Source organism: Neltuma alba, unplaced genomic scaffold (genome assembly GCF_004799145.2).
Source record: "Neltuma alba isolate B1F8T4 unplaced genomic scaffold, ASM479914v2 tig00005084_pilon, whole genome shotgun sequence".
NCBI classification, from domain to species: domain Eukaryota; kingdom Viridiplantae; phylum Streptophyta; class Magnoliopsida; order Fabales; family Fabaceae; genus Neltuma; species Neltuma alba.
The window spans coordinates 230,846-258,024 of NW_021633971.1; the positions used below are offsets into that span (position 1 = coordinate 230,846).

General features: G+C 37.3%; 2 protein-coding genes across 2 annotated transcripts; both read left to right on the forward strand.

The window, feature by feature from the left end:
• Nucleotides 1–2,045: 2,045 nt before the first annotated feature.
• Nucleotides 2,046–3,931, forward strand: LOC114746726 (flavanone 3-dioxygenase 2). Its single transcript, XM_028935006.1, has 4 exons — nt 2,046–2,380; nt 2,471–2,712; nt 2,816–3,143; nt 3,337–3,931. Exons 1-4 carry the CDS (start codon nt 2,108–2,110, stop codon nt 3,589–3,591), a joined length of 1,098 nt encoding a protein of 365 aa, XP_028790839.1. The 5' UTR covers nt 2,046–2,107; the 3' UTR covers nt 3,592–3,931.
• Nucleotides 3,932–17,166: 13,235 nt separating this feature from the next.
• Nucleotides 17,167–19,357, forward strand: LOC114746724 (flavanone 3-dioxygenase 2). The gene is made up of 4 exons (XM_028935003.1): nt 17,167–17,441; nt 17,554–17,789; nt 17,912–18,242; nt 18,795–19,357. Exons 1-4 carry the CDS (start codon nt 17,178–17,180, stop codon nt 19,035–19,037), a joined length of 1,074 nt encoding a protein of 357 aa, XP_028790836.1. The 5' UTR covers nt 17,167–17,177; the 3' UTR covers nt 19,038–19,357.
• The last annotated feature ends 7,822 nt before the right edge of the window (nt 19,358–27,179 follow it).

Genomic DNA, 27,179 nt, shown 5'->3' on the forward strand with positions numbered 1-27,179 from the left:
TTTGGCGATCGTTGTATGTAATTTTTCCTGCCTATCTAGCTTTTTGAATTTCTTCCCAATGAACGAATGATGTCCTTTGGAATGCCATAAAAAATGAAGCAAGTGGAAGAAGGCACACAACGCATTTTGGTATTGGAATGGAATCCTGAATGCCTCCCGCGCCACTCTCAACAGCCTTTGAATGGCAAGCTGGCTTTGGAGAATCAGTTGGTCTTTTACCATTTCAAAAGGGGGGACTCTGCCTCAGCAACACTGGGATAACGATCGAAATCTCTTAATTTGTCAATTTGCCCTTGGTCGCAGGTCAAGTCCTTCAAACATAAACGCAAGAAGACCATTTCCTCAGCAACCTTGATATGTAGCCAAACTGTTTGGAAGGCGGTCCTACCAAAAATTAAAAATAAAACAGGATTATGACGCGCTGCCTTTATTCGTTCATCATCATGCAGAATAGACTTCAAATCATACGATGGAAACGGCTGCACACGACAGATGAACCCACAATACTTGTGGCTAGCCTGTATGTCTTCAGCAGTTACTCGTCCGGATTGTTAGTGGGTTTTCTATCCTTCCAGACGCGGTACTTTCGCCGTGTCACAATTGATTCCCCACTGGATGCCCGTTTCTGATATTATTCACAACTTCAATTTATACATTTTATTAGAGTTTCTGATGTTATAAATTAAACACATTGAGATTTTTTTTTTGCCAGAATATTGACAGAGCATTACCTTGCATTCCTGCAATTAATTTCTTTAAAAAATAATAATACAAATAAAAAAGACAAACGACGTGTGATATTCATTTTGCCAAGTTTTGTTCATTTAGGTCCCGTTTGATGGAGCGGTAAAAATTCTCATAAATTTGTTTTATGCAAGTCGAGACAAAATTTCTCTTATATACTTATTTCGTATTTTGTAAATTACTGTTTAAAAACTGCTTATAAACTGTTTTAAATATTTCAAATAGGGCCTGTTTGGTTTGAGGGGAGGGTAGGGAAGGGAGGGGAGGTTTTATCCTCACTTTGTTTAGTTTGATTAAAAAGGAAGGGAGAGGAGGATATTTAATGATCCCTTGTTTGCTTCAAGGATGGGAGATAAAAGATATTTTTTCTTTTGCATCACTTTGACATGTATGAAAAAAGAATTGTGACGTCTCATTTCTTACATCTATAGTCTTTTTGCCCTGGTGGATCTCTTTCTCATTTAAGAAAAATATGGAATCTTGGGTTACTAATTGGTCAAATACTAGGCAATCCGAAATTTTCTTGAATGATATTCAAGAAAAGAGTATTCTAAAAAAATTCATAGAATTAGAGGAACTGTTACTCTTGGAGAGGGATAGTAATAATCAATTTACCATTTTATCCTTACATATTAGTTTATATTTTTTATTAATATATTATATAAATTAATTTACATCTTAATTTAAATTATATAATTTAATAAAAATTCAGTCTTATCATGTTAATATGTGCATTAAAAAATTGGTACAATAATTTTTTATTCTAATTAATATAATAATATATTTAAAATAATTAAATTAACAAATTTTATATGTTCTAAGAAAAATGAAATTTTATTCTCTCTAGGCTATCCTTTTTTCAGCTTTAAAATATATTTAATAAATAATATATTTATAAAAAACAATTAATTTTATAATATTATAATTTTTTAATTATAATAATTTTTATTTTTATTTTTTACTTAGAATAATATATTTTTTATTTGAAATAAATATTATAATAATATATTTTATGGTTAGTACTAAAATATTAAAAAAACTATAAGGGTATAATGGTCCAAAACTTTAACTCCCCTCCAAAAACCGCCAATTTGAAGGGGAGCTAAAATGGAAGGAGGGAGGGGAGGGGACATTTTGGCTCCCTTTCCCTCCAAAATTTTTAACCAAATAAGAGGAGGGGCTCATTTTCTCTCACCTCCCCTGTCTTCCCCCCAACCAAACAAATCCTTAGTCCCGGCTCACATCACACATTCCCTTTGGCGGTGCCACCTTCCGCAGCTATTTATGCCCCCACCCCGCGTCTCATTTCCAACATAGCCGGCTTCCCTCGCCCCAAGATATTCAAAGTTTCAAACACACTTCCATGGCTTCCGCAGCTACAGTTCCCTCACCGGCACCCCAAAAACTTCACCCTTCCGACATTTCAAGCATCAAAGACTTCGCCGAATCAATCGCCGGCTCTGCCATCCCTTCCACCTACCACTCCATCACGGAAGGTCGCGATGATGTCGCCGATGAGCTGGCCGCTTCCCTCCCTGTCATCGACCTCTCCCTCCTCACCTCCACGGATCCTGTAATCCACGCTGGCGCCGTTCGCGAACTTGGCAGGGCCTGCCAAGATTGGGGCTTCTTCTTGGTAATTTTCAGCCTTTTCTTTTTATCCAACGCATGCATTCCATTGGTATCTTACATGGAGTTAATTTCCTCTTTGACTTTGTACGTCCAGCTCATAAATCACGGAATTTCGGAGAGCCTGATAGAGGATGTGGTGAAAAAGTCTCTTGAGTTTCACAACCTGCCATTCGAAGAGAAGAACGAATTCAACGACGAAGGTATGTTTGCACCCATCAGATACGGTACCAGCGCCCTTCCCCACGGAATAGGAGAGACTGTTCATTACTGGAGAGATTATCTAAAGATCACAACTTTTCCGGAGTTCAACTTTCCCAACAAGCCTCCTGGTTTCAAGTATGTTCAACTTAGTCCTCTTCGTTTCATCTTCTTCCTCCTCTTCCTTTTTGAATTGCTTCTTGTCTATCTCTTACGGACCTCCTTCCTTTTGTTTTTGCAGGGAGGTTGGCTACGATTATAGCCGAAAAATCAGAGCTGCGGCGAGAACTCTGCTTCAAGGAATATCAGAGAGTTTAGGATTAGAACCCAATACCATCGTTGAATCCACAAATTTTGATTCTGGATTTCAAAAGTTTCAAGTGAATTTATACCCTCCCTGCCCCCAGCCAGACCTTACTCTTGGACTGCCTGCTCACACTGACAATGGATTTCTGACCCTCCTCATCCAAAATGGGATCGGAGGTCTTCAGTTGAAGCATGAAGGCAAATGGGTTAATGTCACTCCTCTGCCTAACTGCATCATCGTCAACACCGGCGATCAGCTTGAGGTTTCTCCTGCTTTAATAAGTTGCACACTTGACATCTAGACTGCCTTAAAACATTCTTTTAAAAAAAAAATAATTGGATGAAATTATAAAGAAAATTCAAAGGCTATAATTCAATCCATCGTTTGCTTGATTATTGTACGTTTGCGATGGTTCTAGGCTGACTTGAAATCGCTTGCTGTGGTTGAAATGTTAGGTTGTGAGCAACGGGAGGTACAAGAGCATTTGGCACCGAGTGGTGGTGAACGAGAGAGTGACGAGGGTTAGTCTGGCGTTGGGGAACGGACCGCCATATGATCAAGAAATTGGACCTCTGCCGCAGTTACTGGAGAAGGAAAAGCCAGTGTTCAGAAGCATCACTTACAGGGAGTTCCTTAAGCTTCAGCAGAAGGTGAGATGTGACAATAAGCCCAGAGGGTTGGAAGAGCTTCGAATTAAACCTCAGGATTAATGGAGTCTGCGAGTTTTCTAGATAGCCCATTGCGTCGGTGATGAATTGCAGTTAGCCGTGGTTGTTATTGTACCTTATTCGGACTGTTCATTGCGGTCAAACAATACTATTCAGAGTTGTCAGGTTTCAAGCGAGTGATGGCAAGAGTAGGTGAGTGAATAATGGAGGTCATGTAATGTTAAAGTAAAATGATGTTCCTGCGTGAGTATTGGGCACTGCCTTTTAGATAAAGCAACTTTACTTGTGAGCACTTCAGCTTATTAGCTCGGATTGTCTTGTCTCTCGAGTGGGCAGTGGCGATCTTATTTAGAATTCTAGTATTTTTCGTGATATCATCACATATCTAAAAAGTTTCTCTCTGTTTTTTTGCCCCCCAAATGCACACGCATGTACGTAAACTAGTTTAGTAATTTCAACTGAAGACCCAAAAAAAAAAATTGGATGCATATATAACCTGTGCAAAGGAGGAAATGAAATCTTTTTCAAGGATTTTTTAAAGAGTCCATCTCTAACCGGGAGACAACGTGCTAAAACTAAAGGTAACAGGTTGAACCGCCATGCAATCTGGAAGCAGAAGACAGACATAGCAGAAAAGGAACCCACGGAAATGGTAACATGCTTGAGTTTGTACCGAAATTGTAATTTTTGAGGCTCGTAGGAGGAAGAAGGACATTGAAGTAAATTGGCAAGATGTGAGAGAGAAGAGTATCTTCATAAGGGGGTGGTGCCTGCCAGGGGAGTTCGTCGAAAAGAAGACTCCAGTAATCTATTGAAAAGCCACCACCAGAGCATTGTGCAGAAAGCTAATAATAGATTCGTAACAGCCCTCGTGGAAACTCACTTTAATTTCAAGCTCTCTAGTGAGAATGCTGGCAGTTATGGAGTGATTCGTATGACTATTTTGTTGATTTAATAAGAGGGGCATTTTTTTTATCAATTATGTTGTTTTCAATTTCAGTAATAGATCAAGATCTTCTAATGATATTTCAAAAATTCGAGGTCCTTAAATGTCATGGTTAGGGCGTGAGTGTCTACAAAGTTCATTCTCCCTCAGCTAATCTTCAGAGCCCGCACGATGGGGTTGATCTTGCAGTGCATTAGTGATCTCTCCCTTCCTTTTCGAACGGGTTTAAAATATTTGATGTTTACGGATCCGCTGACGGCTTCATCTTGAAACTTCTGCCCGTGGGGAAACCCGCGGCTGTTCGTGCAATTGCCAATTGAGCCACTATCACTTTCGAAGAAATATTTCGGGTGGTGCAAGTGTTACTCTCTCGTGATCTCTATGCTTATGGCCTATAATTGGAATGGCATTTCAAAATTTGGATCAGATCCTCGAGCGACATGAATCTTTCGTACACAAATTGATGAGTTTGACAAGTGCGGGTGGGGAAAATTTTTTTCCCCCCTAAACACATGTATCTTTTTCTTTTTAAGAGAAGCAATCTTTTTCGAGCTACTATTAAAAACTAAATATAAACGCTTCTTCTATCAAGAATTTGAAACTCAATTCTTCATCTTGTTAGGAATTAACGCTTTCTCCAGACCCAACTTCAGTTGGTTGAACTAGCGGAAACGTGGAGTAGAATAGAAATTGCAATTGCCCTGTGCCTGGTGGAATTTCGTTTGCCAAAGAGTTTAACTCCTGGGCTGCGTGAAGGTAACAGCGCAACTCCTCACGGCGCACTCTCTGCTTCCTTGGACTTTCCAATTTGTAGCCCATGTCAACCCCCACCCCCAAAACACCAAAAACAAAGAAAAACCCAACGAAGTGTGGAAGATATCAAGTATTGATGGATACTCTATTGTCCCGTGTTGCTTTCAACGTGTTTTATCAGAATAAATATCAACTTGAAATCTTATTGATCCTATCTTAATATTTATATTTTTTTAAAATTGTACAATCTGCATAATAATAAATAGGGAGTAAGATAGTATATTTATACTAATATTTTAATGAAGTGACTTGTAAATAAAACTAAGAAGAACTTTCTCTTTATGCTCTATAATTGGGAGCGGCAGAGCCTGGCCTTATGTTTTGATTATATATATATATATATATATATATATATATATATAAGTTTTCAGGATTTAAATACTGGTTTGTGATTATTATGAGGGATTTAAATAAGAGGAGTGTAGATGGTGATGGGAATTGAGCGGTAGAGGAAGAATGATAGTTGGAGGAGGGTATCAAAGAAAAATGATAACCGGAGGAATTATCTTGCGAGGGAGTAATAATAATAAGCAGAAGGGAGATATCATGTGATACGTGGTGAATTGAGTGGAGGAGGAGGCCGGACCAGGCAATGAGAGGTCAGAGACATGAATGGACGTGGGACGGTGGAGGTGCCGTGCGGAGATAGAATGAGTGAACCCCACCTACAGCAACAACTCCATGTGTCCCCCTCAACAATCCTCTTCTCTTTTATTTATCGTTACGTCAACATCTTAATAATTAAAGTTAATATTTTCATAATATAAACGCAGTGATTGAGAAAGGGGGTGGAAATAGGACGGAGACGAAAGAGGTGTGAATTTCCGTCTGTGTTCATTTCATCAGGTGTTAATATTTGTCGTTATCGTGCCAGCAATCGCCCACTGCCCCGTGGCTCCCCTGCATTCTTTTGTCCTTATATATCCTCCGAATATCCCTCCCTCGCCATCTGAATTTGAATTAATGGTATTTTCAGAAAATTAATCTGGCAGTAATTTCATCATTCAATTGTGGTGTATATGTAATTTCCAAGGCAACAACTAAATTACATACTGCTCATTGTTTTATTGCTTACCTCGTATATCTGAAGTCCTTTTTTTTTTTCCCTTCTTTTTTTAAACCAAGACATTCGTGTTGTAATGCGTCAAAAGAACCTTGTTCTGTTGAATTTGCAAGTCTCGTGCAAAGTTACTGTAGAGGCTGCCGTAATTATGCCTTTCAGCTTTACGTTGTTTGTTGATGGACTATAGGTCCACTTTGCTTGGTTTTTTTTTTTTTTTTATAGTGGAGTCCCTTAAATCTGTTTATCGTTTTAATTTTAATATGTATGGAATAACGAATTGTAAAACATTTATATGGAAATAAGACGGGTTATTGTTTATAAAATAAGTTGTTGTTGATATCTGAGTATAAATGAGGACAGTGAATTTTAAAATCAAACAAATTCTTGTTTATTTCGGCCCATTCCCATGCAGGACGACTAACCTGAAATAAATAAAGTTGTCTGGTTATCCCAAAAAAAAACAGAAGACGTGCTCAGAAGTAAAAAATACTACGTCCGATCTTAATTATAAGATCTTATTCATATTCTATAAATAATGTGTTATAAATGGAACCGGAGGTGGTAATTATTCACACTTTGACTATTCTGGTTGTTCATGCCGTATATAAAAATATATTCATTTGATTATCAAAAATATATATTTATTAATACTTTTATTGTCACATTTATTCACTTTTAAATTATATTTTTCATCTCCTAAACATTATTATTTATTATTACATCACACTATCAATATCTGCTCAATAATTGATAAGCAAAAAGCAAATTGAAATTGGCGGAAGTGGTAACACCGCTCTCGTTTTAGAGCTGGTGGAGCTGCGGTCCCCAAACTGTGTGTAGCACGTCGTACGTGCAGTCTGTGCGCGTAGCGACAGCGTTTCGTCCTACCCCGCCCTTCTTTGACAATCACGTTTTGCTGCCCCTCCCTGCCGTCTCCTCCACTTTTCGTCTTTCTTTCCTATTTTCATTTTTTTTGAAATAAAAATCAAGTTGCATTTACATATAGAAGAAAAATATTTATTTAAAATCATATTTACTGTCACTACATGACAAATGTATAAATTGTTTAATCGCTCAAAATTTAATATCAAAGTTTTAAAAATAACCTTATTCGGACCTAATATATATGTGGAGACAACGTCGCTGTGAGTTTTCGAAATGAGCCATCATGCCCCACTCAAACAGCAGTCCAAACAGTCATTTTCCACTTTTGCCCTGCATGATTCCACATGGTTATGACCATGATTTCTTTCTTTTTTTTACTACTGCTTTTGCCCTGGAAAGTTTGCGCAAAATGTCGTCCTCAAAATGCTTAAAAGATGACTAATATTGCTCAAATTTATCGCAGTTACTGAAGAAGGAAAAGCAAGGACTACATGTTACTTCAACAGAAGGCTCGCCGCGTGGAAGGCAGGGCCCTGGATAACCTCCGCGTTAATTAATTAATTAGTTAGCCATCTTTTTATCACGTCTTGTTTTCTCAATTAATTAAGCCAGCTCTATATATCCACTCTTCATTGAAAGAGAAAGGCCTTTTCCAGTTATCTCTTGCGGGGTGGATGGCAGTGGCACGTACAATATGATGATGGTCACTAATATTAATAAGTTGGTTAGCCAGTTTTATGACTGTTCGTGCACAGTTGGTTGTCCAGTTTTATGACTGTTCTTGGTTAGCCAGTCGCCCATCATTCGATTTCTTCCTTCACACACGGGAGGAAAATAAAATACTCCTAGTTATGCCTAATCATGTCTGCATTATTAAGAACAAGCAGTTCATTCATCAATTTTTTTCCGAAAAATAATTAATAGCTCATCACATTATACTTATAATGAGATCATTAACTTCTTTAAGAGAGCATCTTATATCAAGAGCTTCGGATGTTGTTAAAGAAGCCGGTTTCGGCTCCGATTTCACCACCCCGCTTAATTATTCTAAGGTCCGTTATTCTTTGAAAACATGAAAAACTCTAAAATTATGTGTTATAATTAAGGAATGATAAATGTTTTAAATCACAGTAAAATTTAATTGCTCCATCCAATCCCACGCATAAAACTAAAGAAACTATTAATTCAGGGATATTAACAAAATTGGTCAAGTATAATATATGTGATTATTAGGTGAAAATGGGTTCACCTTTGTTTGTAATTTGGTCAGAGCAGGCACTGATGGTACCCGCAGCGGACTCTGCCTGCTCCAGAGAGCCAGGTTGAGTTACTACTGGTTTTGTAGCTTCTGTTTCATTTTTCAAACCAAAAACAGACGCAGAGGGTCATGCACGTGAATCCGATTAATCATGTCAGCTGCGACCGCCCAAATGCCATTGTCCTGTTTGCTATTAAGAGATGTTTGGATGGAAACTAAACCATGGTTTCAGAAGTGTTTTAACAGTTTACGAAGTAAATATATGAAAGAGTTTACCTCGTTTTATAAAAAAATATATCTGATAAGCACTTTTGAGGGTTACCAAACACCCATTAAAATTGAAATCACTTATAAATACATTTTACGTAAATCGATATAAAATTTCTTTTATATTATTTTGTAAATCATGATTAAAAAGTTATCGATATATTATTCCAAATTATTCCAAATAGACCATTATTTCTCAAGCCTCAACTCTCAACTTGGTGTGCCGACTGAGATTGAGCCCGCTTTTCATCGCACATTTTGCCGAACAGCCGGCTCTCATGATAGCTTATTCGTTATTTATTGCCGCAACAAACAAAGGGTTTTATGAAAATGCGGCTTTTCTGTATCATATTCATACTTCCTCCATTCTTGATACAAAAATCAGTTGACTGGTTTGAGAATTTTTTAAGATAGTAGTTTTATAATAAATAGATGTTGTCTTTTTTAAAATACCCTTACTAATTATGTGCATTAGCTATAAATGCGATTTGATAAAATATTTAACATTTGTAACTACTACAAAAACTATTTTGAAAATAATAGATAAAAGTGAATCAAAATCATTATTTAGGATCAAATTAAAAATGAAACTAGTTCTTATATTAAAGAGAACGGAGATAGTGTGCCTGTTTAGCATCACTTATTTTGAGCTTATAAGTAGCTTATAAGCTCTATAAGCTCGATTGACACAATTGGGTCTGTTTGGATGAGCTTTTTTGCAATCGAGCTTTTGTCTGAAAAGCTATAATAAGCTATAAGCTAAAATTAACAGCTTATGGCTTATAGCTTTTGAAATATGGAGAGAGAAAAAATTAAGAAATTTATTACCTCTTTTGGTTCTTATTATAAGCCTCAAATAACTAATTTGTAGATAATAAAAAATCAGTTAAGATTAGTTGAAAGTAATGAATAAGTTAGAAGTATATTTTTATTTTTAAATATGCTCCTAAAAATATACTTTTATTTTTTCATGTTTCACTTTATATTTAAAATATTTTTTATGACTTCTTCATATTAAATTATTTTAATTTCATTGTATTATGTGAAATTATTTTTTTAATCATGTTTCATTATTTATTAAAACTCATATCTATTTTGGTCATTTTACAACCAAACTTACTTTTACTCAATTATAATCCAAACAACATTTTACCAATCTCACTTTTGCAATCTAGCTTTTCTGAACTCTAATCCAAACACAATTCAGCTTATCTAATTTAGTTTTTATCCAATTTCACTTCTCTATAAGCTATTTTTTTAATAAGTTACTTTTCCAATCGCTGATTCAAACGAACCATAACGTCCCATCAAATAGTGCGTTGTAATTAAAACAAATTATAAAATCATGCACGGTGGCCGGTTTAGTTGTTAGTATGCTGCCCCTTCCTATCCATCATGGACCAATAATAGAAAGACGGGCCAAGGGGAAGTATTGGACCGGGTATGAAGGAAAATGGGCCGATAATGCAGTGAAAGCGACATGTTTATATTGAGTAAATGAAACGCATGATGTGGCCTGTGGGCTGCATCAATGGATTGCCAGAGGTGGAGGGTAAGAAGCTGGCTAATGAATATTGGCCCAATTGATAACTATTTAGCCTATAGTTCACAAATTTTGCTGGGGTCTAACTCGCATAAGATTTTCTATACCACGAGGAATTTAAAAAAAAAAAAAAAGAGTAAGCTCGGAGAGGGCAAACAGCGGCAAAATGCAAAATGCAAAATGCAAAATGATTGGTGCACAAAATTACAAGACAATAAGCACTGTTACCGTGGAAATGACGCAGCACCTCGCGGTTTACCACTCCATTTCTGGAATTCTCCGTTCATCAACAATTTATCAGCGCGCGCACAAAAACGGTGAAACTGCTACTCTGTCACCAAGTTGATAACCATAGCGAATTTCCGCAAATAATGTATACCCACTTTAATGTTCCATGCCAAATGATTGGAAGAGGCATGCGATGAGTTCATGCAAGCGCCACAACATGCAGGCTTAATATATGGTTCTTGGTTATGAATTCCAAAACTTCAGTTCCTATATTGAATTAGCTCTTCCAATATATAAATGATTTAATTAGTTTCACGCCCAAACTCTTCACACTACTTCCCTGCCTCTTCCCCCTTTTTCAGAGCTGAAAGATTCACATCAATTTATGTTTTATTACATGAGGAGCATCGCGTAGTACTGTCCTCTGTTGGTTGTCTCTTGATATTTATTTTTAACCAGAAATAAATATTAAACACATAAAAAAAATGCTTCCTACATATATATGAGTATGGTAATTAAAACAGGCTATTTTTTCAAAAAAGGACTAGCACCTGAACTGTTTTTGGAGGTACATCCAGCACCGGAAGTTATTTGTTGGCGCAATTTTGCCCTCAATATATTGAAAATTGAGCCCCCCCCCCCCCCCCAAAAAAAAATCTAATAGAATTAAACGGCCGTTATATTGTTATCCGTCCAACCAGTCTCAACCATTGGCGAGGGAAATGTGAAGGCAAGACAGTGAAGATGGGTATGGGTTTGGAAGGTGCTTCCGCCCCTATACCATATATCGGCAATATCTGTGATCTGACATTAATTAATTTTTAATCACAGAGAAAGAAAGTGCAGGCTAGTTGGATTTTCCCATTTAAGGTATGAGCTTCATTTTCTTATCTTTAATTTCTGTGCATCAAAGCTTTCATGTGAGTTATAATGTTCATCAGATCCATGTTCTTCTCATTCACGAATTTAATTATCACCTCCGAAATTCAACCGCTTTGACTTGAATTTTTTTTCTCATGCAATGTCAGATCACTGACACCAACGCTAATCAGCCTCCACTATGTGTGCATGCGTTGCATGTACATGTCAATTTCTCGCCTCTTGACGCACTCTGGATTCCTTTCTCATGAGCATCCGTATTATATATTCAAGATTGTGACTTACTTTAATCTAATTAATGTGATGGTAAGCATATATTAATTTTTTCAAACAAATATATTTAAGATCGAGTTTGTGTAGTATCTAGGAATAAACTAAACAGTGTCTCATCGTCAAGTCAATTAACGCCTCATATTTGGCCTTCGTGCTTGTACTTCTAAAGGGCGAAAAGTCAGAGTAGAATCGCTATTTAGGAACGAACTAAAAAGAGAAAGATGGCTAAATAACACAGTTATTAGGATGCAAATGTACAAACTATGATTTTGCTTGATATCTGACATTTATGTTTGGATGATGGAATTGTGCTACAAGGAAGACAACAAAGCTATTTATTAACTGCAGGATAAGCATGGTCAGGATAATCAACTACAACGTACGCACCACAAAGAAAGAAAAAAGAAATAATAATGTGTAAATATGAAAGCTGATTTTAGGAATGCTGGCACAGGAAGAATCCGATCCGCAGGAAAATGGAGTTATGCGCTTTCTTCCTCATTTCCATACTAAACCCACTCCCTCCTCTTCCTTGGTTCTTACCCATTCATCACATATCTAAAAAGTTTCGCTCCGTTTTTTTGCCCCCAAAATGCACGCGCATGTACGTAAACTAGTGTAGTAATTTCAACTGAAGACCCCAAAAAAAAGATAAAATTGGATGCATATATAACCTGTGCAAAGGAGGAAATGAAATCTTTTTCAAGGATTTTTAAAGAGTCCATCTCTAACCGGGAGACAACGTACTAAAACTAAAGGTAACAGGTTGAACCGCCATGCAATGTGGAAGCAGAAGACAGACATAGCAGAAAAGGAACCCACGGAAATGGTAACATGCTTGAGTTTGTACCGAAATTGTAATTTTTGAGGCTCGTAGGAGGAAGAAGGACATTGAAGTAAATTGGCAAGATGTGAGAGAGAAGAGTATCTTCATAGGGGGGTGGTGCCTGCCAGGGGAGTTCGTCGAAAAGAAGACTCCAGTAATCTATTGAAAAGCCACCACCAGAGCATTGTGCAGAAAGCTAATAATAGATTCGTAACAGCCCTCGTGGAAACTCACTTTAATTTCAAGCTCTCTAGTGAGAATGCTGGCAGTTATGGAGTGATTCGTATGACTATTTTGTTGATTTAATAAGAGGGGCATTTTTTATCAATTATGTTGTTTTCAATTTCAGTAATAGATCAAGATCTTCTAATGATATTTCAAAAATTCGAGGTCCTTAAATGTCATGGTTAGGGCGTGAGTGTCTACAAAGTTCATTCTCCCTCAGCTAATCTTCAGAGCCCGCACGATGGGGTTGATCTTGCAGTGCATTAGTGATCTCTCCCTTCCTTTTCGAATGGGTTTAAAATATTTGTTGTTTACGGATCCGCTGACGGCTTCATCTTGAAACTTCTGCCCGTGGGGAAACCCGCGGCTGTTCGTGCAATTGCCAATTGAGCCACTATCACCTTCGAAGAAATATTTCGGGTGGTGCAAGTGTTTACTCTCTCGTGATCTCTATGCTTATGGCCTATAATTGGAATGGCATTTCAAAATTTGGATCAGATCCTCGAGCGACACGAATGTTTCTTACACAAATTGATGAGTTTGACAAGAGCCGGTGGGGAAAATTTTTTTCCCCCCTAAACACATGTATCTTTTTCTTTTTAACAGAAGCAATCTTTTTCGAGCTACTATTAAAAACTAAATATAAACGTTTCTTCTATCAAGAATTTGAAACTCGATTCTTCATCTTGTGAGGAATTAACGCTTTCTCCGGACCCAACTTCAGTTGGTTGAACTAGCGGAAACGTGGAGTAGAATAGAAATTGCAATTGCCCTGTGCCTGGTGGAATTTTGTTTGCCGAAGAGTTTAGCTCCTGGGCTGCGTGAAGGTAACAGCGCAACTCCTCACGGCGCACTCTCTGCTTCCTTGGACTTTCCTATTTGGAGCCCATGTCAACCCATGGTACTCTTGGTAGCCCATTTTCTGGACTGGGAGACTGGATATGTGGCAGCGTCGTCATTCAACTGGTCCCCCCCCCCCCCAAAAACACCAAAAACAAAGAAAAACCCAACGAAGTGTGGAAGATATCAAGTATTGATAGATACTCCATTGTCCCGTGTTGCTTTCAACGTGTTTTATCAGAATAAATATCAACTTGAAATCTTATTGATCCTATCTTAATATTTACATTTTTTTAAAATTTTACAATCTACATAATAATAAATAGGGAGTAAGATAGTATATTTATACTAAGATTTTAATGAAGTGACTTGTAAATAAAACTAATGAGAACTTTCTCTTTATGCTCTATAATTGGGAGCGGCGGAGCCTGGCCTTATGTTTTGACTATATATATATATAAGTTATCAGGATTTAAATACTGATTTGTGATTATTATGAGGGGTTTAAATAAGAGGAGTGTAGATGGTGATGGGAATTGAGCGGTAGAGGAAGAATGATAGTTGGAGGAGGGTATCAAAGAAAAATGATAACCGGAGGAATTATCTTGCGAGGGAGTAATGATAATAAGCAGAAGGGAGATATCACGTGATACGTGGTGAATTGAGTGGAGGAGGAGGCCGGACCAGGCAATGAGAGGTCAGAGACATGAATGGACGTGGGACGGTGGATGTGCCGTGCGGAGATAGGATGAGTGAACCCCACCTACAGCAACAACTCCATGTGTCCCCCTCAACAATCCTCTTCTCTTTTATTTATCGTTACGTCAACATCTTAATAATTAAAGTTAATATTTTCATAATATAAACGCAGTGATTGAGAAGGGGGTGGAAATAGGACGGAGACGAAAGAGGTGTGAATTTCCGTCTGTGTTCATTTCATCAGGTGTTAATATTTGTCGTTATCGTGCCAGCAATCGCCCACTGCCCCGTGGCTCCCCTGCATTCTTTTGTCCTTATATATCCTCCGAATATCCCTCCCTCGCCATCTGAATTTGAATTAATGGTATTTTCAGAAAATTAATCTGGCAGTAATTTCATCATTCAATTGTGGTGTATATGTAATTTCCAAGGCAACAACTAAATTACATACTGCTCATTGTTTTATTGCTTATCTCGTATATCTGAAGTCCTTTTTTTTTTTCTTCTTCTTTTTTTAAACCAAGACAGTCGTGTTGTAAGGCGTCAAAAGAACCTTGTTCTGTTGCAACCTGCACGTCTCGTGCAAAGTTACTGTAGAGGCTACCGCATTTATACCTTTCACCTCTACGTTGTTTGTTGAGGGACTATGGGCCGACTTAGCTCGGTTTTTTTTTTGGACTTTATAGTGGAGTCCCTTAAATCTGTTTATCATTTTAATTTTAATATGTATGGAATAAGGAATTATAAAACATTTATATGGAAATAAGACGGGTTATTGTTTATAAAATAAGTTGTTGTTGATATCTGAGTATAAATGAGGACAGTGAATTTTAAAATCAAACAAATTCTTGTTTATTTTGGCCCATTCCTATGCAGGACGACTAGCCCGAAATAAATAAAGTTGTCTGGTTATCAAAAAAACACGGAGGACGTGCACAGAAGTAAAAAATATTACATCCGATCGTTCATATTCTATAAATAATATGTTATAAATAGGACCGGAGGTGGTAATTATTTACACATTGACTGTCTTGGTTGTTCATGCCATATATAAAAATATATTCATTTGATTATCAAAAATATATATTTATTAATACTTTTATTGTCACATTTATTCACTTTTAAATTATATTTTTCATCTCCTAAACATTATTATTTATTATTACATCACACTATCAATATCTGCTCAATAATTGATAAGCAAAAAAGCAAATTGAAATTGGCGGAAGTGATAACACCGCTCTCGTTTTAGAGCTGGTGGAGCTGCGGTCCCCAAACTGCGCGTAGCCCGTCGTACGTGCAGTCTGTGCGCGTAGCGACAGCGTTTCGTCCCACCCCGCCCTTTTTTCACAATCACGTGTTGCTGCCCCTCCCTGCCGTCTCCTCCAGTTTTCGTCTTTCTTCCCTATTTTCATTTTTTTTGAAATAAAAATCAAGTTGCATTTACATATAGAAGAAAAATATTTATTTAAAATCATATTTACTGTCACTACATGACAAATGTATAAATTATTTAATCGCTCAAAATTTAATATCAAAGTTTTAAAAATAACCTTACTCAGACTTAATATACATGTGGAGCCAACGTCGCTGTGAGTTTTCGAAATGAGTCATCATGCCCCACTCAAACAGCAGTCCAAACAGGCATTTTCCACTTTTGCCCTGCATGATTCCCCATGGTTATGACCGTGATTTCTTTCTTTTTTTTACTGCTACTTTTGCCCTGGAAAGTTTGCGCAAAATGTCGTCCTCAAAATGCTTAAAAGATAACTAATATTGCTCAAATTTAACGGCAGCAGAAAAATCACATGAAAGATTGGCGAAGACACAAAGCGAAGTAAATGACAGAGACCACAGAGCATGCATACGGTGAGCAAACACTGAAGAGGATGAGGTACAGATGGTAAGCAACTCTGCCTCTCTCTCAATTCTCATACGTTTTAGATTCCATGGCAGTAAGCATGCACAATTGAGGGATAAGGAATGAGCAAAAAAGGTCAGGTCTAAAAGCAAAAAACAAAATTTCATAGCATGATTATTTTAAATCGCATGTTTATGTCCAGCTTGCTGTTAAATTTGGACACATCGCTCTTTTTGTAGTAGTTTTAGAAGAAACAGTGAACCAAGAAAACTTCTGATTTCCTATTACGCCTCTTAACAAAAATTTGTGCGACAAAATGAAAAAGAAGAAAACATGATCACACCCACTCAAAGTCATACGTATCACAAGGCTTGATGTAACAAATTTGTTTTGCTACCGTTAGAATAGGATAACATTGTTTTCTTTTTAACACTTTCAATATGACTTGAGTAAAAAAAAAAAAAAAAAACTAAATGCCTCCACCTCTTTGGCAAAAACTTGTATAACAAAAATGGCTACCGGCGGGGATGCGGGGTGAAAAACCCCACCTTAAAAGTGGATTGCATATTTTTGCCAATCTGACTGGATCCATACTACTGCTTTTACCCGATTTATGTTCAAAGTTTTCTTATAATTAAGTTTCGTTTGTTTTACGTTGTAAAAATTGATATGATAAAATTAATTTTGGCCCCCTCCATTTTCATGCATTCTTTCTTTTTTCCTCGCTGAGGCTAGATTTGTCACTGCATGCATGCAGATGTTTCAATTTTGATAGTAAATATTATGAAATATAATACTGCCTTCCGTCCTAATTATAAGACCTTATTTGTAATTTATAAACGAGGTCTTATATATAAATAGGACATAGGACCGGGGGTGGTAATAAGATTGTTTAAAAGCTTAAACATGATTTTGTTGCCTGCAAAAAGTGTTTTGCTCTGCATGCTGCATCTATTTATACCCTTGATTTGCATTCATGATCTGCAAGCTCTTCAAACTCATCTCCTTCCTTGTTTCCTTCAATGGCTCCAACAGCCGCTTCTAGCACTAAGCCTCTTCCTTCCAAAATCTCCAGCATCAAAGACTTGGCTGAATCCCACGGCCTCGCTTCCATCCCTTCCGACTTCCACACCCTCGCCGATCGTCGAGACCAAGTTGCTGACGACGGCCTTGCCGCTTCCATACCCGTCATTGACTTGTCCCTTCTCGCCTCACCCGACCCTCAACTCCATGCTCACGCCCTCCAACAACTTGCCGAAGCCGCCGCCGAATGGAACTTCTTCATGGTACTTACGCGCATCAATTTCAATCACCCTCTTTCTTGATCATATATCCTACGTACGTATAGACCTAATTACATTGCACGTGCATTTATGTGTATATGTTTTCTACTTTCAGATCATAAATCATGGGATTTCCGAGAGCCTCCTGCAAGATGTCATGAACAAGTCTCTGGAGTTTCACAACTTGCCTGTTGAGCAAAAGAACGAGTTTTTGGACCAAGGCCTGTTCGCACCTATCAGATATGGCACCAGCTCCCACTCTCAAGCCGAGACGGTTCATTACTGGAGAGATTATCTTAGGATAACAACGTTTCCCGAATTTAACTTCCCTCACAAACCCACGGGTTTCAGGTATAGTTGGAATAATATAATCCGACAAACGAGACGTAATACCCTTGACCCTCGTGATATTTTTTTTTTCCTATCTCGTGTCTCTTATCATTGTCCACCCCGCACCTTTTGTTTTCTTGAAGGGAGCTTGGATTCGAGTATAGCAGACAAATCAGACGTGTTGTGAAAGTGTTGCTTCAGGGAATATCCGAGAGTTTAGGGTTAGAACCCAACGCCATTTCGGATTTCTCGGGTTTTGATCGTTCCGGGTTTCAAAAGTTTCAAGCAAATCTATACCCTCCGTGTCCTCGGCCGGACCTCGCTCTGGGGCTGCCTCCTCACACTGATAACGGCTTCTTCACCATCCTTACGCAAAACGGCATCGGCGGCCTTCAGGTGAAGCACGACGGCAAATGGGTGAACGTGAATCCTCTCCCCAACTGCCTGCTTGCCATCCCGGGAGATCAACTTGAGGTCGCTTTCACTTTATAAATTCTTGCGCACCTTTTCACTATAATTTTGGTCCCCTCCGTGCTGACAAATCTTTATCCTACAAATATGGTCCTGCAGGCATATGCCATGGATGGTGATATTTAGAGTAAAGTCTGCTCAAATGAGCCATGTAAAAAGTTCACTTGAGTCGTGCATATTTTAAGATGCGGAGAATTACTATATAATCATTAAGAATGAATGTGATAATTAAAAAGGTGTCATAATAAGTGATTGAGAAGGTCTGGTGCAGGTGATGATAACAAAATTCAAGTTGTTCACTTATTATTAGTAAGATTTTTTGGTGATTATATTTTTTCATTGGGACCTCGATCGTAATACCGGATGATGAAAATAAAGATTTAGGCTCGGCCCCGAAAATAGAAGTTGATTATAATATCTAACAAAGTAAAAGCGTGTAGTGATTTGATTGAAGAATGACATTGTAATTTGGAGTTGTAGAGATAGAATAGTGGTAATATATAATTTTATGATTGAGTTTTACTGAGGTGCTGGCATTTAACCTGTGGATTTTAGCTGGTGAGCAACGGAAGGTACAAGAGCATCTGGCATCGCGCAATGGTGAACACGAGAGTGACCAGGGTTAGCCTTGCAGTGGCAAATGGACCACCGCTGGACAAAGAAATGGGGCCCGTGCCACAGTTACTGAAGAAGGAAAAGCCACTATTCAAGAGCGTGAGGTACAGGGACTACATCTTACTTCAACAGAAGGCTCGATGCGTGGAAGGCAGGGCCCTGGATGACCTCCGCATTAATTAATTAATTAGACCTTTTATTATCATATCTGTTTTTCCCATTAAATAAGCGGCTCATGCCATGCATGCATGTCACACTCAAACATGCGTGACTACCCCATTAAGTCTTACTAATTAATTATGCTAGCTCTATGTGCCCACTCTTCATTGCGTGACGGCCTTTTCTAGTTATCTCTTGTGTGGTGGATGGCGGTGGCACGTCCAATGATGGTCACTAATATTAATAAAGTGCATCCATTTGGGACCTCATCACCGTTCATGCACACTTGGTTAGCCAGTTGCCCATCATTCGATTTCTTCCTTCACGCACGACGAAAATAAAATACTCCTAATTATGTCTGATCATGTCCGCATTATTAAGAACAAGCACTTCATTCATTAATTTTATCTGAAAAATAATTAACAGCTCATCAGATTACTTATAATGACATCATTAATTTCTTTCAGAGAGCATTTTATGTCAAGAGCTTCGGATGCTGTTAAAGAAGCCGGTTTCACCACCCAGCTTAATTATTCTGAGGTCCGTTATTCTTTAAAAACCTGAAATACTCTAAGATTATGGGTTATAATTAAGGAATAATAAATGTTTTAAATCACAGTAAAATTTAATTGCTCCATCCAATCCCAAGTATAAAACTAAAACAACTATTAATTCACGAATATTAACAAAATTGGTCAAGTATAACATATGTGATTATTAGGTGAAAATGGGCACAACTTTGTAATTTGGTCGGAGCAGGCCCAGATGGCACCAGCAGTGGAGCCCTGCTTGCTCCAGAAAGCCATGACGAGTTACCACTGGTTGCAGCTTCTGCTTCATTTTTCAAACCAAAAACAGAGAGAGAGTCATGCACGTGACCCCGACTAATGATGTCGGCTGCGACAGCCCAACTGCCATTATCATCTCTCAAGTCTCAACTTGGTTTGCCGCCTGAGGTTGAGCCCGCTTTTCATCTCACATTTTACTGAGCTGCTGGCTCTCATGATAGTTTATCCATTATTTATTGTGGCAACAAGCGAAGGGTTTTTATGAAGACGTGGCTTTTTTATATCATACCACCTCTTGTCTTTAATATAAAAGCCAATTTATTAATTTGAGTAGATTAAAACATTTGTTAAGATAGTTATTTATAAGAGGTGTTGTTTTTATTAAAATATTCTTATTAATCATGTGTATTAACTATATAACTACCAGTTGATAAAATTTTTAATAGGTGTAACTAGTATAAAAACTACTTAAAAAAAAGATAAATATGACAGACAAAGAAGATTATAATATTACATTTAAGACTAAATTAAAAAATTAAACTAACTTTTATATTAAGAAATAAGATAGTATAGAGTTATATATAGGTCACCAGAAGTGGCCTTCCTCAAATTGGATTTCATACCAGTAGACGGAGCTTTTAATTTGGGTGGCAATAACCCTTTTGGAACGTGTTCGGTGTCACCGCCGCTCTTTCCTCCCATTTCATTGAAGCAGCTAGCCTGTATTAAAAAAGAAAAAAGAAAAATTGTAGCAGCTAGCTACTCCATAACGTCCAATCAATAGTGCGATGTAATTAAAACAAATTATAAAATCATGCACGGTGATGGTTATTAGCATGCTGCACCTTCCTACCCATTATGGATCAATAATGCAAAGATGGGCCTAGGGGAAGTATTGGACCGGGTATGAAAGAAAATGGGCCAATAATGCAGTGAAAGTGACATGTTTATATTGAGTAAATGAAACGCACGACGTGGCCCGTGGGCTGCATCACCGGATTACCAGCGGAGGAGGATAAGAAGCTAGCTAATAAATATTGGCCCAATTGATAACCATTTAGCCTATAGTCCACAAATTTTCCCGGAATCTAACTCACTAAAGATTTTGGATACCAAGAGGAATTAAAAAAAAAAAAAAAGAGAGAGAATAAGCTGGGATAGGGCAAACAGCGACAAATTGCAAAATGATTGGTGCACAAAATTACAAGGCCATAGGCGCGGTTACTGTGGTTCAGCGGTGAGAATGAGGCAGCACCTTGCGGTTTACCACTCCAGTTCTGGAATTCTCCGTTCATCAATAATTTATCAACGTGCGCCCACACACAAGAACGGTGAAACTACTACTCTATCACCAAATTTATAACCATAATGAATTTCCGCACATAATGTATACCCACTTTAATGTTCCGCGCCCAATTTCCCCGGCCAGTAGCATTGCCCTCTATAATTGATGCCCCACAAAAAAAAAAAGTCATGTTTTTTGTCTCTCCGTATACCTTATCTCATTACGGGGACCGCGAACGTTTCTGGGTTTCTCTGTATGTTTTCAGATCCCTTTTATCAGTCAGTTTCAGGATCCCCATTGCAAGGCCGGGCCACGGTGACCAAGTTCAGATATGCTCTGAGCTGTGGAATATAAAGAGAGCAATCATGCCGCAGAAGTATTTATTTATGGAAAGAGTGCAATCAAGGCTTACATTCAATTCAATTATAAATTTGATTACAAGTATATTTCATGGTAAGAGAGCAATTAAATACGCTTTTGTGGACTGAATTTGTGTAAAAACAAGAATCAGATCCAGATTAACCATTGCTTGGCCTTTTATCGATCCTCATGTGGAGAAGTACGTATATAGGCGGCATATCCGGGGTAGCGTGAATTAGCTAGTTCACATCCAATTTCCATCATCATCTGGGACGCATAACAAATTGTTTGGTCTCAAACTTAAACTTCTACACATGGGAGAAGAAGTGGATATGCTCCAAATCACAGATGCAAGAATGACCGGAGAGTCGTTAAAGATTGGAGGAGGCAAGTGAGGAGTTCATGCAAGCGCCACAACATGCAAGCTTAATAATATATGGTTCTTAATTGTGAATTCCAAAACTTCAGTTCCTATATTGAATTAGCTCTTCCAATGTATAAATGATGTAATTCAGTTTCACGCTCAGACTCTTCACACTACTTCCCTGCCTCTTCCTCCTTTTTCAGCGTTGAAAAATTCGAATCAATTTCAACACAATCTATTTCTTATTACATGAGAGCATCGCGTAATGCTGTCCTGTATTAGTTGTCTCTTGATATTTATTTTTAACCAGAAATAAATAATAAACAGATAAACAGTGCTTCCTACATATACATGTGTGTGGTAATTAAAACAGACTATTTAAAAAAAAAAAAAATTTAGGCTCCAACCAGCTGCTTAAGAAGATTCGCCTCCTATGTTCTTCGCCCATAGGAAAATATCTTCGTTGATAATCAACATTATCCAATTAAATATATTGTTGTCCGTCCGATCAGTCTCAACCATTGGTGAGGGAAATGTGAAGACAGTGAAGATGGGCATGGGTTTGGAAGGTGCCCCGTTTTCTTCCGCCCCTATACTATATATCCGCAATATCTGTGATCTGACGCTAATTAATTTTTAAGCGCAGAGAAAGAAAGTGCAGGCTAGTTTGATTTTCCCATTTAAGGTATGAGTTTCATTTTCTTATCTTTAATTTCTGTGCATCAAAGCTTTCATGTGAGTTATAATATTCAGATCCATGTTCTTGTCATTCATGAATCTGATTATCACCTCCGAAATTCAACCGCTTTGATTTGAATTTTTTTATCATGCAATGTCAGATCACTGACACTAACGCTAATCAGTCTCCAGTCTCCACTCTGGGTGCATGCGTCAATTTCTCGCCTCTTGACGCACTCTGGATTCCTTTCTCATGAGCATCCGTATTATATATTCAAGATTGTGACTTACTTTAATATAATTAATGTGATGGTAAGCATATATTAATTTTTTCAAACAAATATATTTAAGATCGAGTTTGTGTAGTATCTAGGAATAAACTAAACAGTGTCTCATCGTCAAGTCAATTAACGCCTCATATTTGGCCTTCGTGCTTGTACTTCTAAAGGGCGAAAAGTCAGAGTAGAATCGCTATTTAGGAACGAACTAAAAAGAGAAAGATGGCTAAATAACATAGTTATTAGGGTGCAAATCTGCAAGCTATGATTTTGCGTGATATTTGACATTTATGTTTGGATGATGGAATTGTGCTGCAAGGATGGCAACAAAGCTATTTATTAACCACAGAATAAGCATGGTCAGGACAATCAACTATAGGTCTGTTTGGGATAGTAGTGAAAATCCTAATTAAAAAACTACTTATAAGCTGTTCAAAACAAACCTTATAATGTACGTACCACAAAGAAAGAAAAAAGGAAGAATAATGTGTAAATATGAAAGCTGATTTTAGGAATGCTGGCACAGGAAGAATCCGATCCGCAGGAAAATGGAGCTTTGCGCTTTCTTCCTCATTTCTATACCCACTCCCTCCTCTTCCTTGGTTCTTACCCGTTCACGCTTGTCGGTGGATTCTCTGCGGCTGGCGGGTCCCACCATCCTCTAATTACATGTCCTCCCGTTCCACTTCCATAAACTTCCGAGTAACATGGCCCTGTTGCCCCATTTTATATTACATGTGTTGATAAATATATAGTCCATATTTTGGTGTAGTCAAACAAAGCACTTACATGAATGGAATTTTTAACATTATCACAACCAAATGTATAAATATTTTTTTTAACAAGAATTATTTTTGAATTTGACGGTAATTGATTCCTTTAAATCTGGCATTAAGCGGCATAAATCTGAGTAACAAAACTTTTTCACCTGCAAGTATTGTGATTTAAGATAATTTATAGTATATATCTTTTATTCAGGACATAATTCTTCGTACGCATAATTTATTTCATCATAATGACTTCAACTCAATTAACTACCGCTCCACGACAAAGGGCAGTGTTCCTTATTTTTCTTTCTATTGGACCCAAAATAAAATGAAATTACGATTAGCGAGGGTTAACACAATGAGTGCATGTGCGGACCTTAAAATCTGATGGGGACAGGTCGTTAGCCACTCTTTACCAATCCACAGTTCATCTCACCTTCAAGGACGCCCCTTTTCCCCCCCTTCCATTCAATTCCCACAACCAATTCATTTACCATCAATAGTAAAACCCTCCACCGGTAAAAGCCACAACAAAGTATTGAGAATCGGAGGAAACAAGATAGTAATCATATTTATGAGGCTGATCGCGATTGTCAACTGGCTGGTTCTCCCTAATTAATTCGCTTTACAAAATCGTTTTGTTAATAATTGTCATTTAAATGTGACAAATGGCATCGTCGCTGAGGGGACTTCACACTCCCCCCGGGGGGGGGGGAGTCGATGTCGGTGACCGCGCACCAGTTTTGACGCCGCTAACATAGGCGATGTTGTGATAGCTCTGTGTGTGTGTACATGAATGTCTGTTTTCTTTTGGTTGGTCAGGAACAAAATATTCACGCCGAATTGTGTTTTGGTGAGTTAATGATGCAGAGGCCAGAGATATAGGTCCAGAAAACTATTGGACGCATCATAATTATTTCCCTGATCCTCTTTATATGATAGAGAAAGAAAATTTTATTTTTCTTTCTCCCATTTATAAATCATTTTATTAAATTTTTAACATTAATGTATTATTTTACCTTTTATTTATTATAGTATAGATAGTTTTTTTTTAAATAGTACATATATTAAATAAGGTAAAATTAAAAATTTATTATATTTTAATAAAAATTAATATATCTTAAATTTTTTTAATATTTGTAAATTATGTTGAAAGTGCCGTATAAATGATGTCGGAGGAATAATTTTGATGAGGGCGTGGCGGTGAGAATTTCTATGATCCCTCACATTACCAACTTCGTTCATTTCCTGGTGACCTCTTGGTCCGGTAACTTTTTGATTTTGCGCAGGTTAAAGAACCGAAAGTGGGCGTCGTGCTTTCATATAAAATATGAAAAATATATCACGATTCTTAAATAGTATGAAAAGTTCCTAGTTTTTTAACACCGTCGATATGAACTTTAATTTGCAACATGGGCGGATCACTGCATCGACAGTAGTATCCTTTGCTAATGAGCTTATAGCCTAACAACTTAACGATATCAATACTCTCTGTTTTATAGATAAGCTTCATTTTTGAAAAAAAAATTGGTCCAAAATATAAACTTTGTTTTTGAATTTGTCTAGTATTTATTATGTTTTTTTTCCTTATTTTGCTTTTAGTTGACTGTATTTAATACTCTATCTTTCTCATTAATATTATCCCATATATTCTTTTTCATCATTTTTTATTTATTATCTCTGTCATTTACTCTATTAATAAATAAGGATAAATTAAAAAAAAAATACATTTTTGACCTATTAATTACTTTTAACTAATTTTAATTACTAGTTTGTTAAACGTAATTCGATTATTTAAAGCTTATATATAGGACTGGACGGAGTAGCGAGCTTACGGTTTCAGTGTCGACGTCAGGCCATTATATTGGCTACCTCTTTAATTTTTTTTTTAAAAAAAAAAGAGAAAACCACAGTGTCCTCTTATGATTATGGCATCGTATCACTTCTCAGTTATTAAAGATGCTGGCGTGTATATAAATAGCATGAGTCATGCCTATTCGTGCAATTTATTACTTGTAGGAATTGTTAGGTCGGAACTTATACCTGATTCACGGACATCAACCGCTTAATATTTTAAGTTAGATGTTATTTATTTCTAATTAAATATGATATCGCACTTTGGGGAAAGAGCAAGAAAATATTTCCTGGAGGCGCTGGCTTTTTTTTTTTTTTTGCCTCCTCCGTCGGGGAGGTAATCTCATCTGTTTGGTAGGCCTTTTGGTGTCACAGAGAATTCACTTTCTATGTAAAGAGATCAAAAGAAGAAACGTTTGTGAGATTGCCACTAATCGAAGGCATATGTCTGGACGAATCACTTTTCATATACCACGCAAGTTACAGACAGAAATTTACAATAAAAAAGCGAGGCAGACTCAAAAAGATTGAGAAAAAGAGTCATTATTGCAAACATGAGGTGTAAAGAACGCTGTGGAAAGAATCAATTTTCTAGTGAAAATAATGCCAAAATCTAGCATCTAAATTTATCATTCTGTGGCCCGTAAAACTTTTCGAAGGTCTTTGAAGTTTCGTGGTTGCTGGGGCCCTTGACGGCTTGACGTAGCTTCGAAGCTTTTGGCGCACAGAAAGATGCCATAATTGATTTCTTTCTACGAAGATAGTAAGCTTCTGCGATATGGATAAGTTAGAATCCAGAGTTCAACTGTTTCGTCGTATTATAATCAGGCAGTTAGGCGCCTGTAACTTGCAGCTTGTCCTGCCGCTGATCATCAACGGTGCGTGTGTTGTGATTTTTTAAGAATTATGGACAGTGTCAGATTGTCAGTTGTGCTGGATTCGCATATATAAATCCTTGAACCTGCTCTATTTTTAAATTCAGATTTTTGGATGGTCTAGATTTTTTTTTATGCCAAGATTTTATTTTCTTAAAAAAGTTATTTTACATCGTGTAATTAATTACTGAAATGGAAATATAAAAGTATTAAAAAAAATCAACATACATAATGTGAGATGCGAAGAAGTGCAGATTAAAAGGGAAGAATTATTGAATCTAAATTCAAAACTTGAGGTGGACAAAAACTTAATGCCTGACTGTATTAGTTGGGACAGCTTTGTGATGGAAGATTGAAACTTGCATCAAGCGAGCAAGTAGAGTGGGGGAGCAATTGTACCCGTCTGCAAGAACACACAGATGAATATCTTCCATTTTGGCAAACTGTCACTGATCTCTCTGACTCTATACATCTTTCATTCCTCCCGCACATCGTGCATAATTTATTTTATTTTTCTGGGCGTCAACTGATTATAATACGATGTTTTCAAATGAGCACTTGAGTACCTACGCGGTTGGCTTTATTTGCGTGGTCAATACGATGTTTTCTTAGCTCGGTCACACACTTGTGCTGTGAAAAGATACGGTAAAGTAAAATCATAATGCACTCAATGATTGAATTAAAAAGGAGAGAGAAGGTTAGAATGAAGTGGAGGGAATACCAGAAAAGAGAGAAGAAAATAAAAAGCAATGGGGATGAAAAAGGGGGAGAGCAAATGAAGATAGCTTAATAGTTAAGAGAATCGTGCGACGTCCACTTTTTGGAGTGCTAAAGTGAGAGCATTACACAAATGGTGCGTTGGTTCAATATTGATCGAGTGGGGGCTTATGGCAAAAGGGAGAGAGAATGAAAACCAG

Coding starts and splice junctions, on each gene's coding strand:
- LOC114746726 (XM_028935006.1), top strand. CDS start 2,108: ATGGCTTCCGCAGCTACAGTTCCCTCACCGGCACCCCAAAAACTTCAC. Junction 2,713..2,815: donor AACAAGCCTCCTGGTTTCAA/GTATGTTCAACT, acceptor TTGTTTTTGCAG/GGAGGTTGGCTACGATTATA. Junction 3,144..3,336: donor ACACCGGCGATCAGCTTGAG/GTTTCTCCTGCT, acceptor TTGAAATGTTAG/GTTGTGAGCAACGGGAGGTA.
- LOC114746724 (XM_028935003.1), top strand. CDS start 17,178: ATGGCTCCAACAGCCGCTTCTAGCACTAAGCCTCTTCCTTCCAAAATC. Junction 17,790..17,911: donor CACAAACCCACGGGTTTCAG/GTATAGTTGGAA, acceptor GTTTTCTTGAAG/GGAGCTTGGATTCGAGTATA. Junction 18,243..18,794: donor TCCCGGGAGATCAACTTGAG/GTCGCTTTCACT, acceptor TGTGGATTTTAG/CTGGTGAGCAACGGAAGGTA.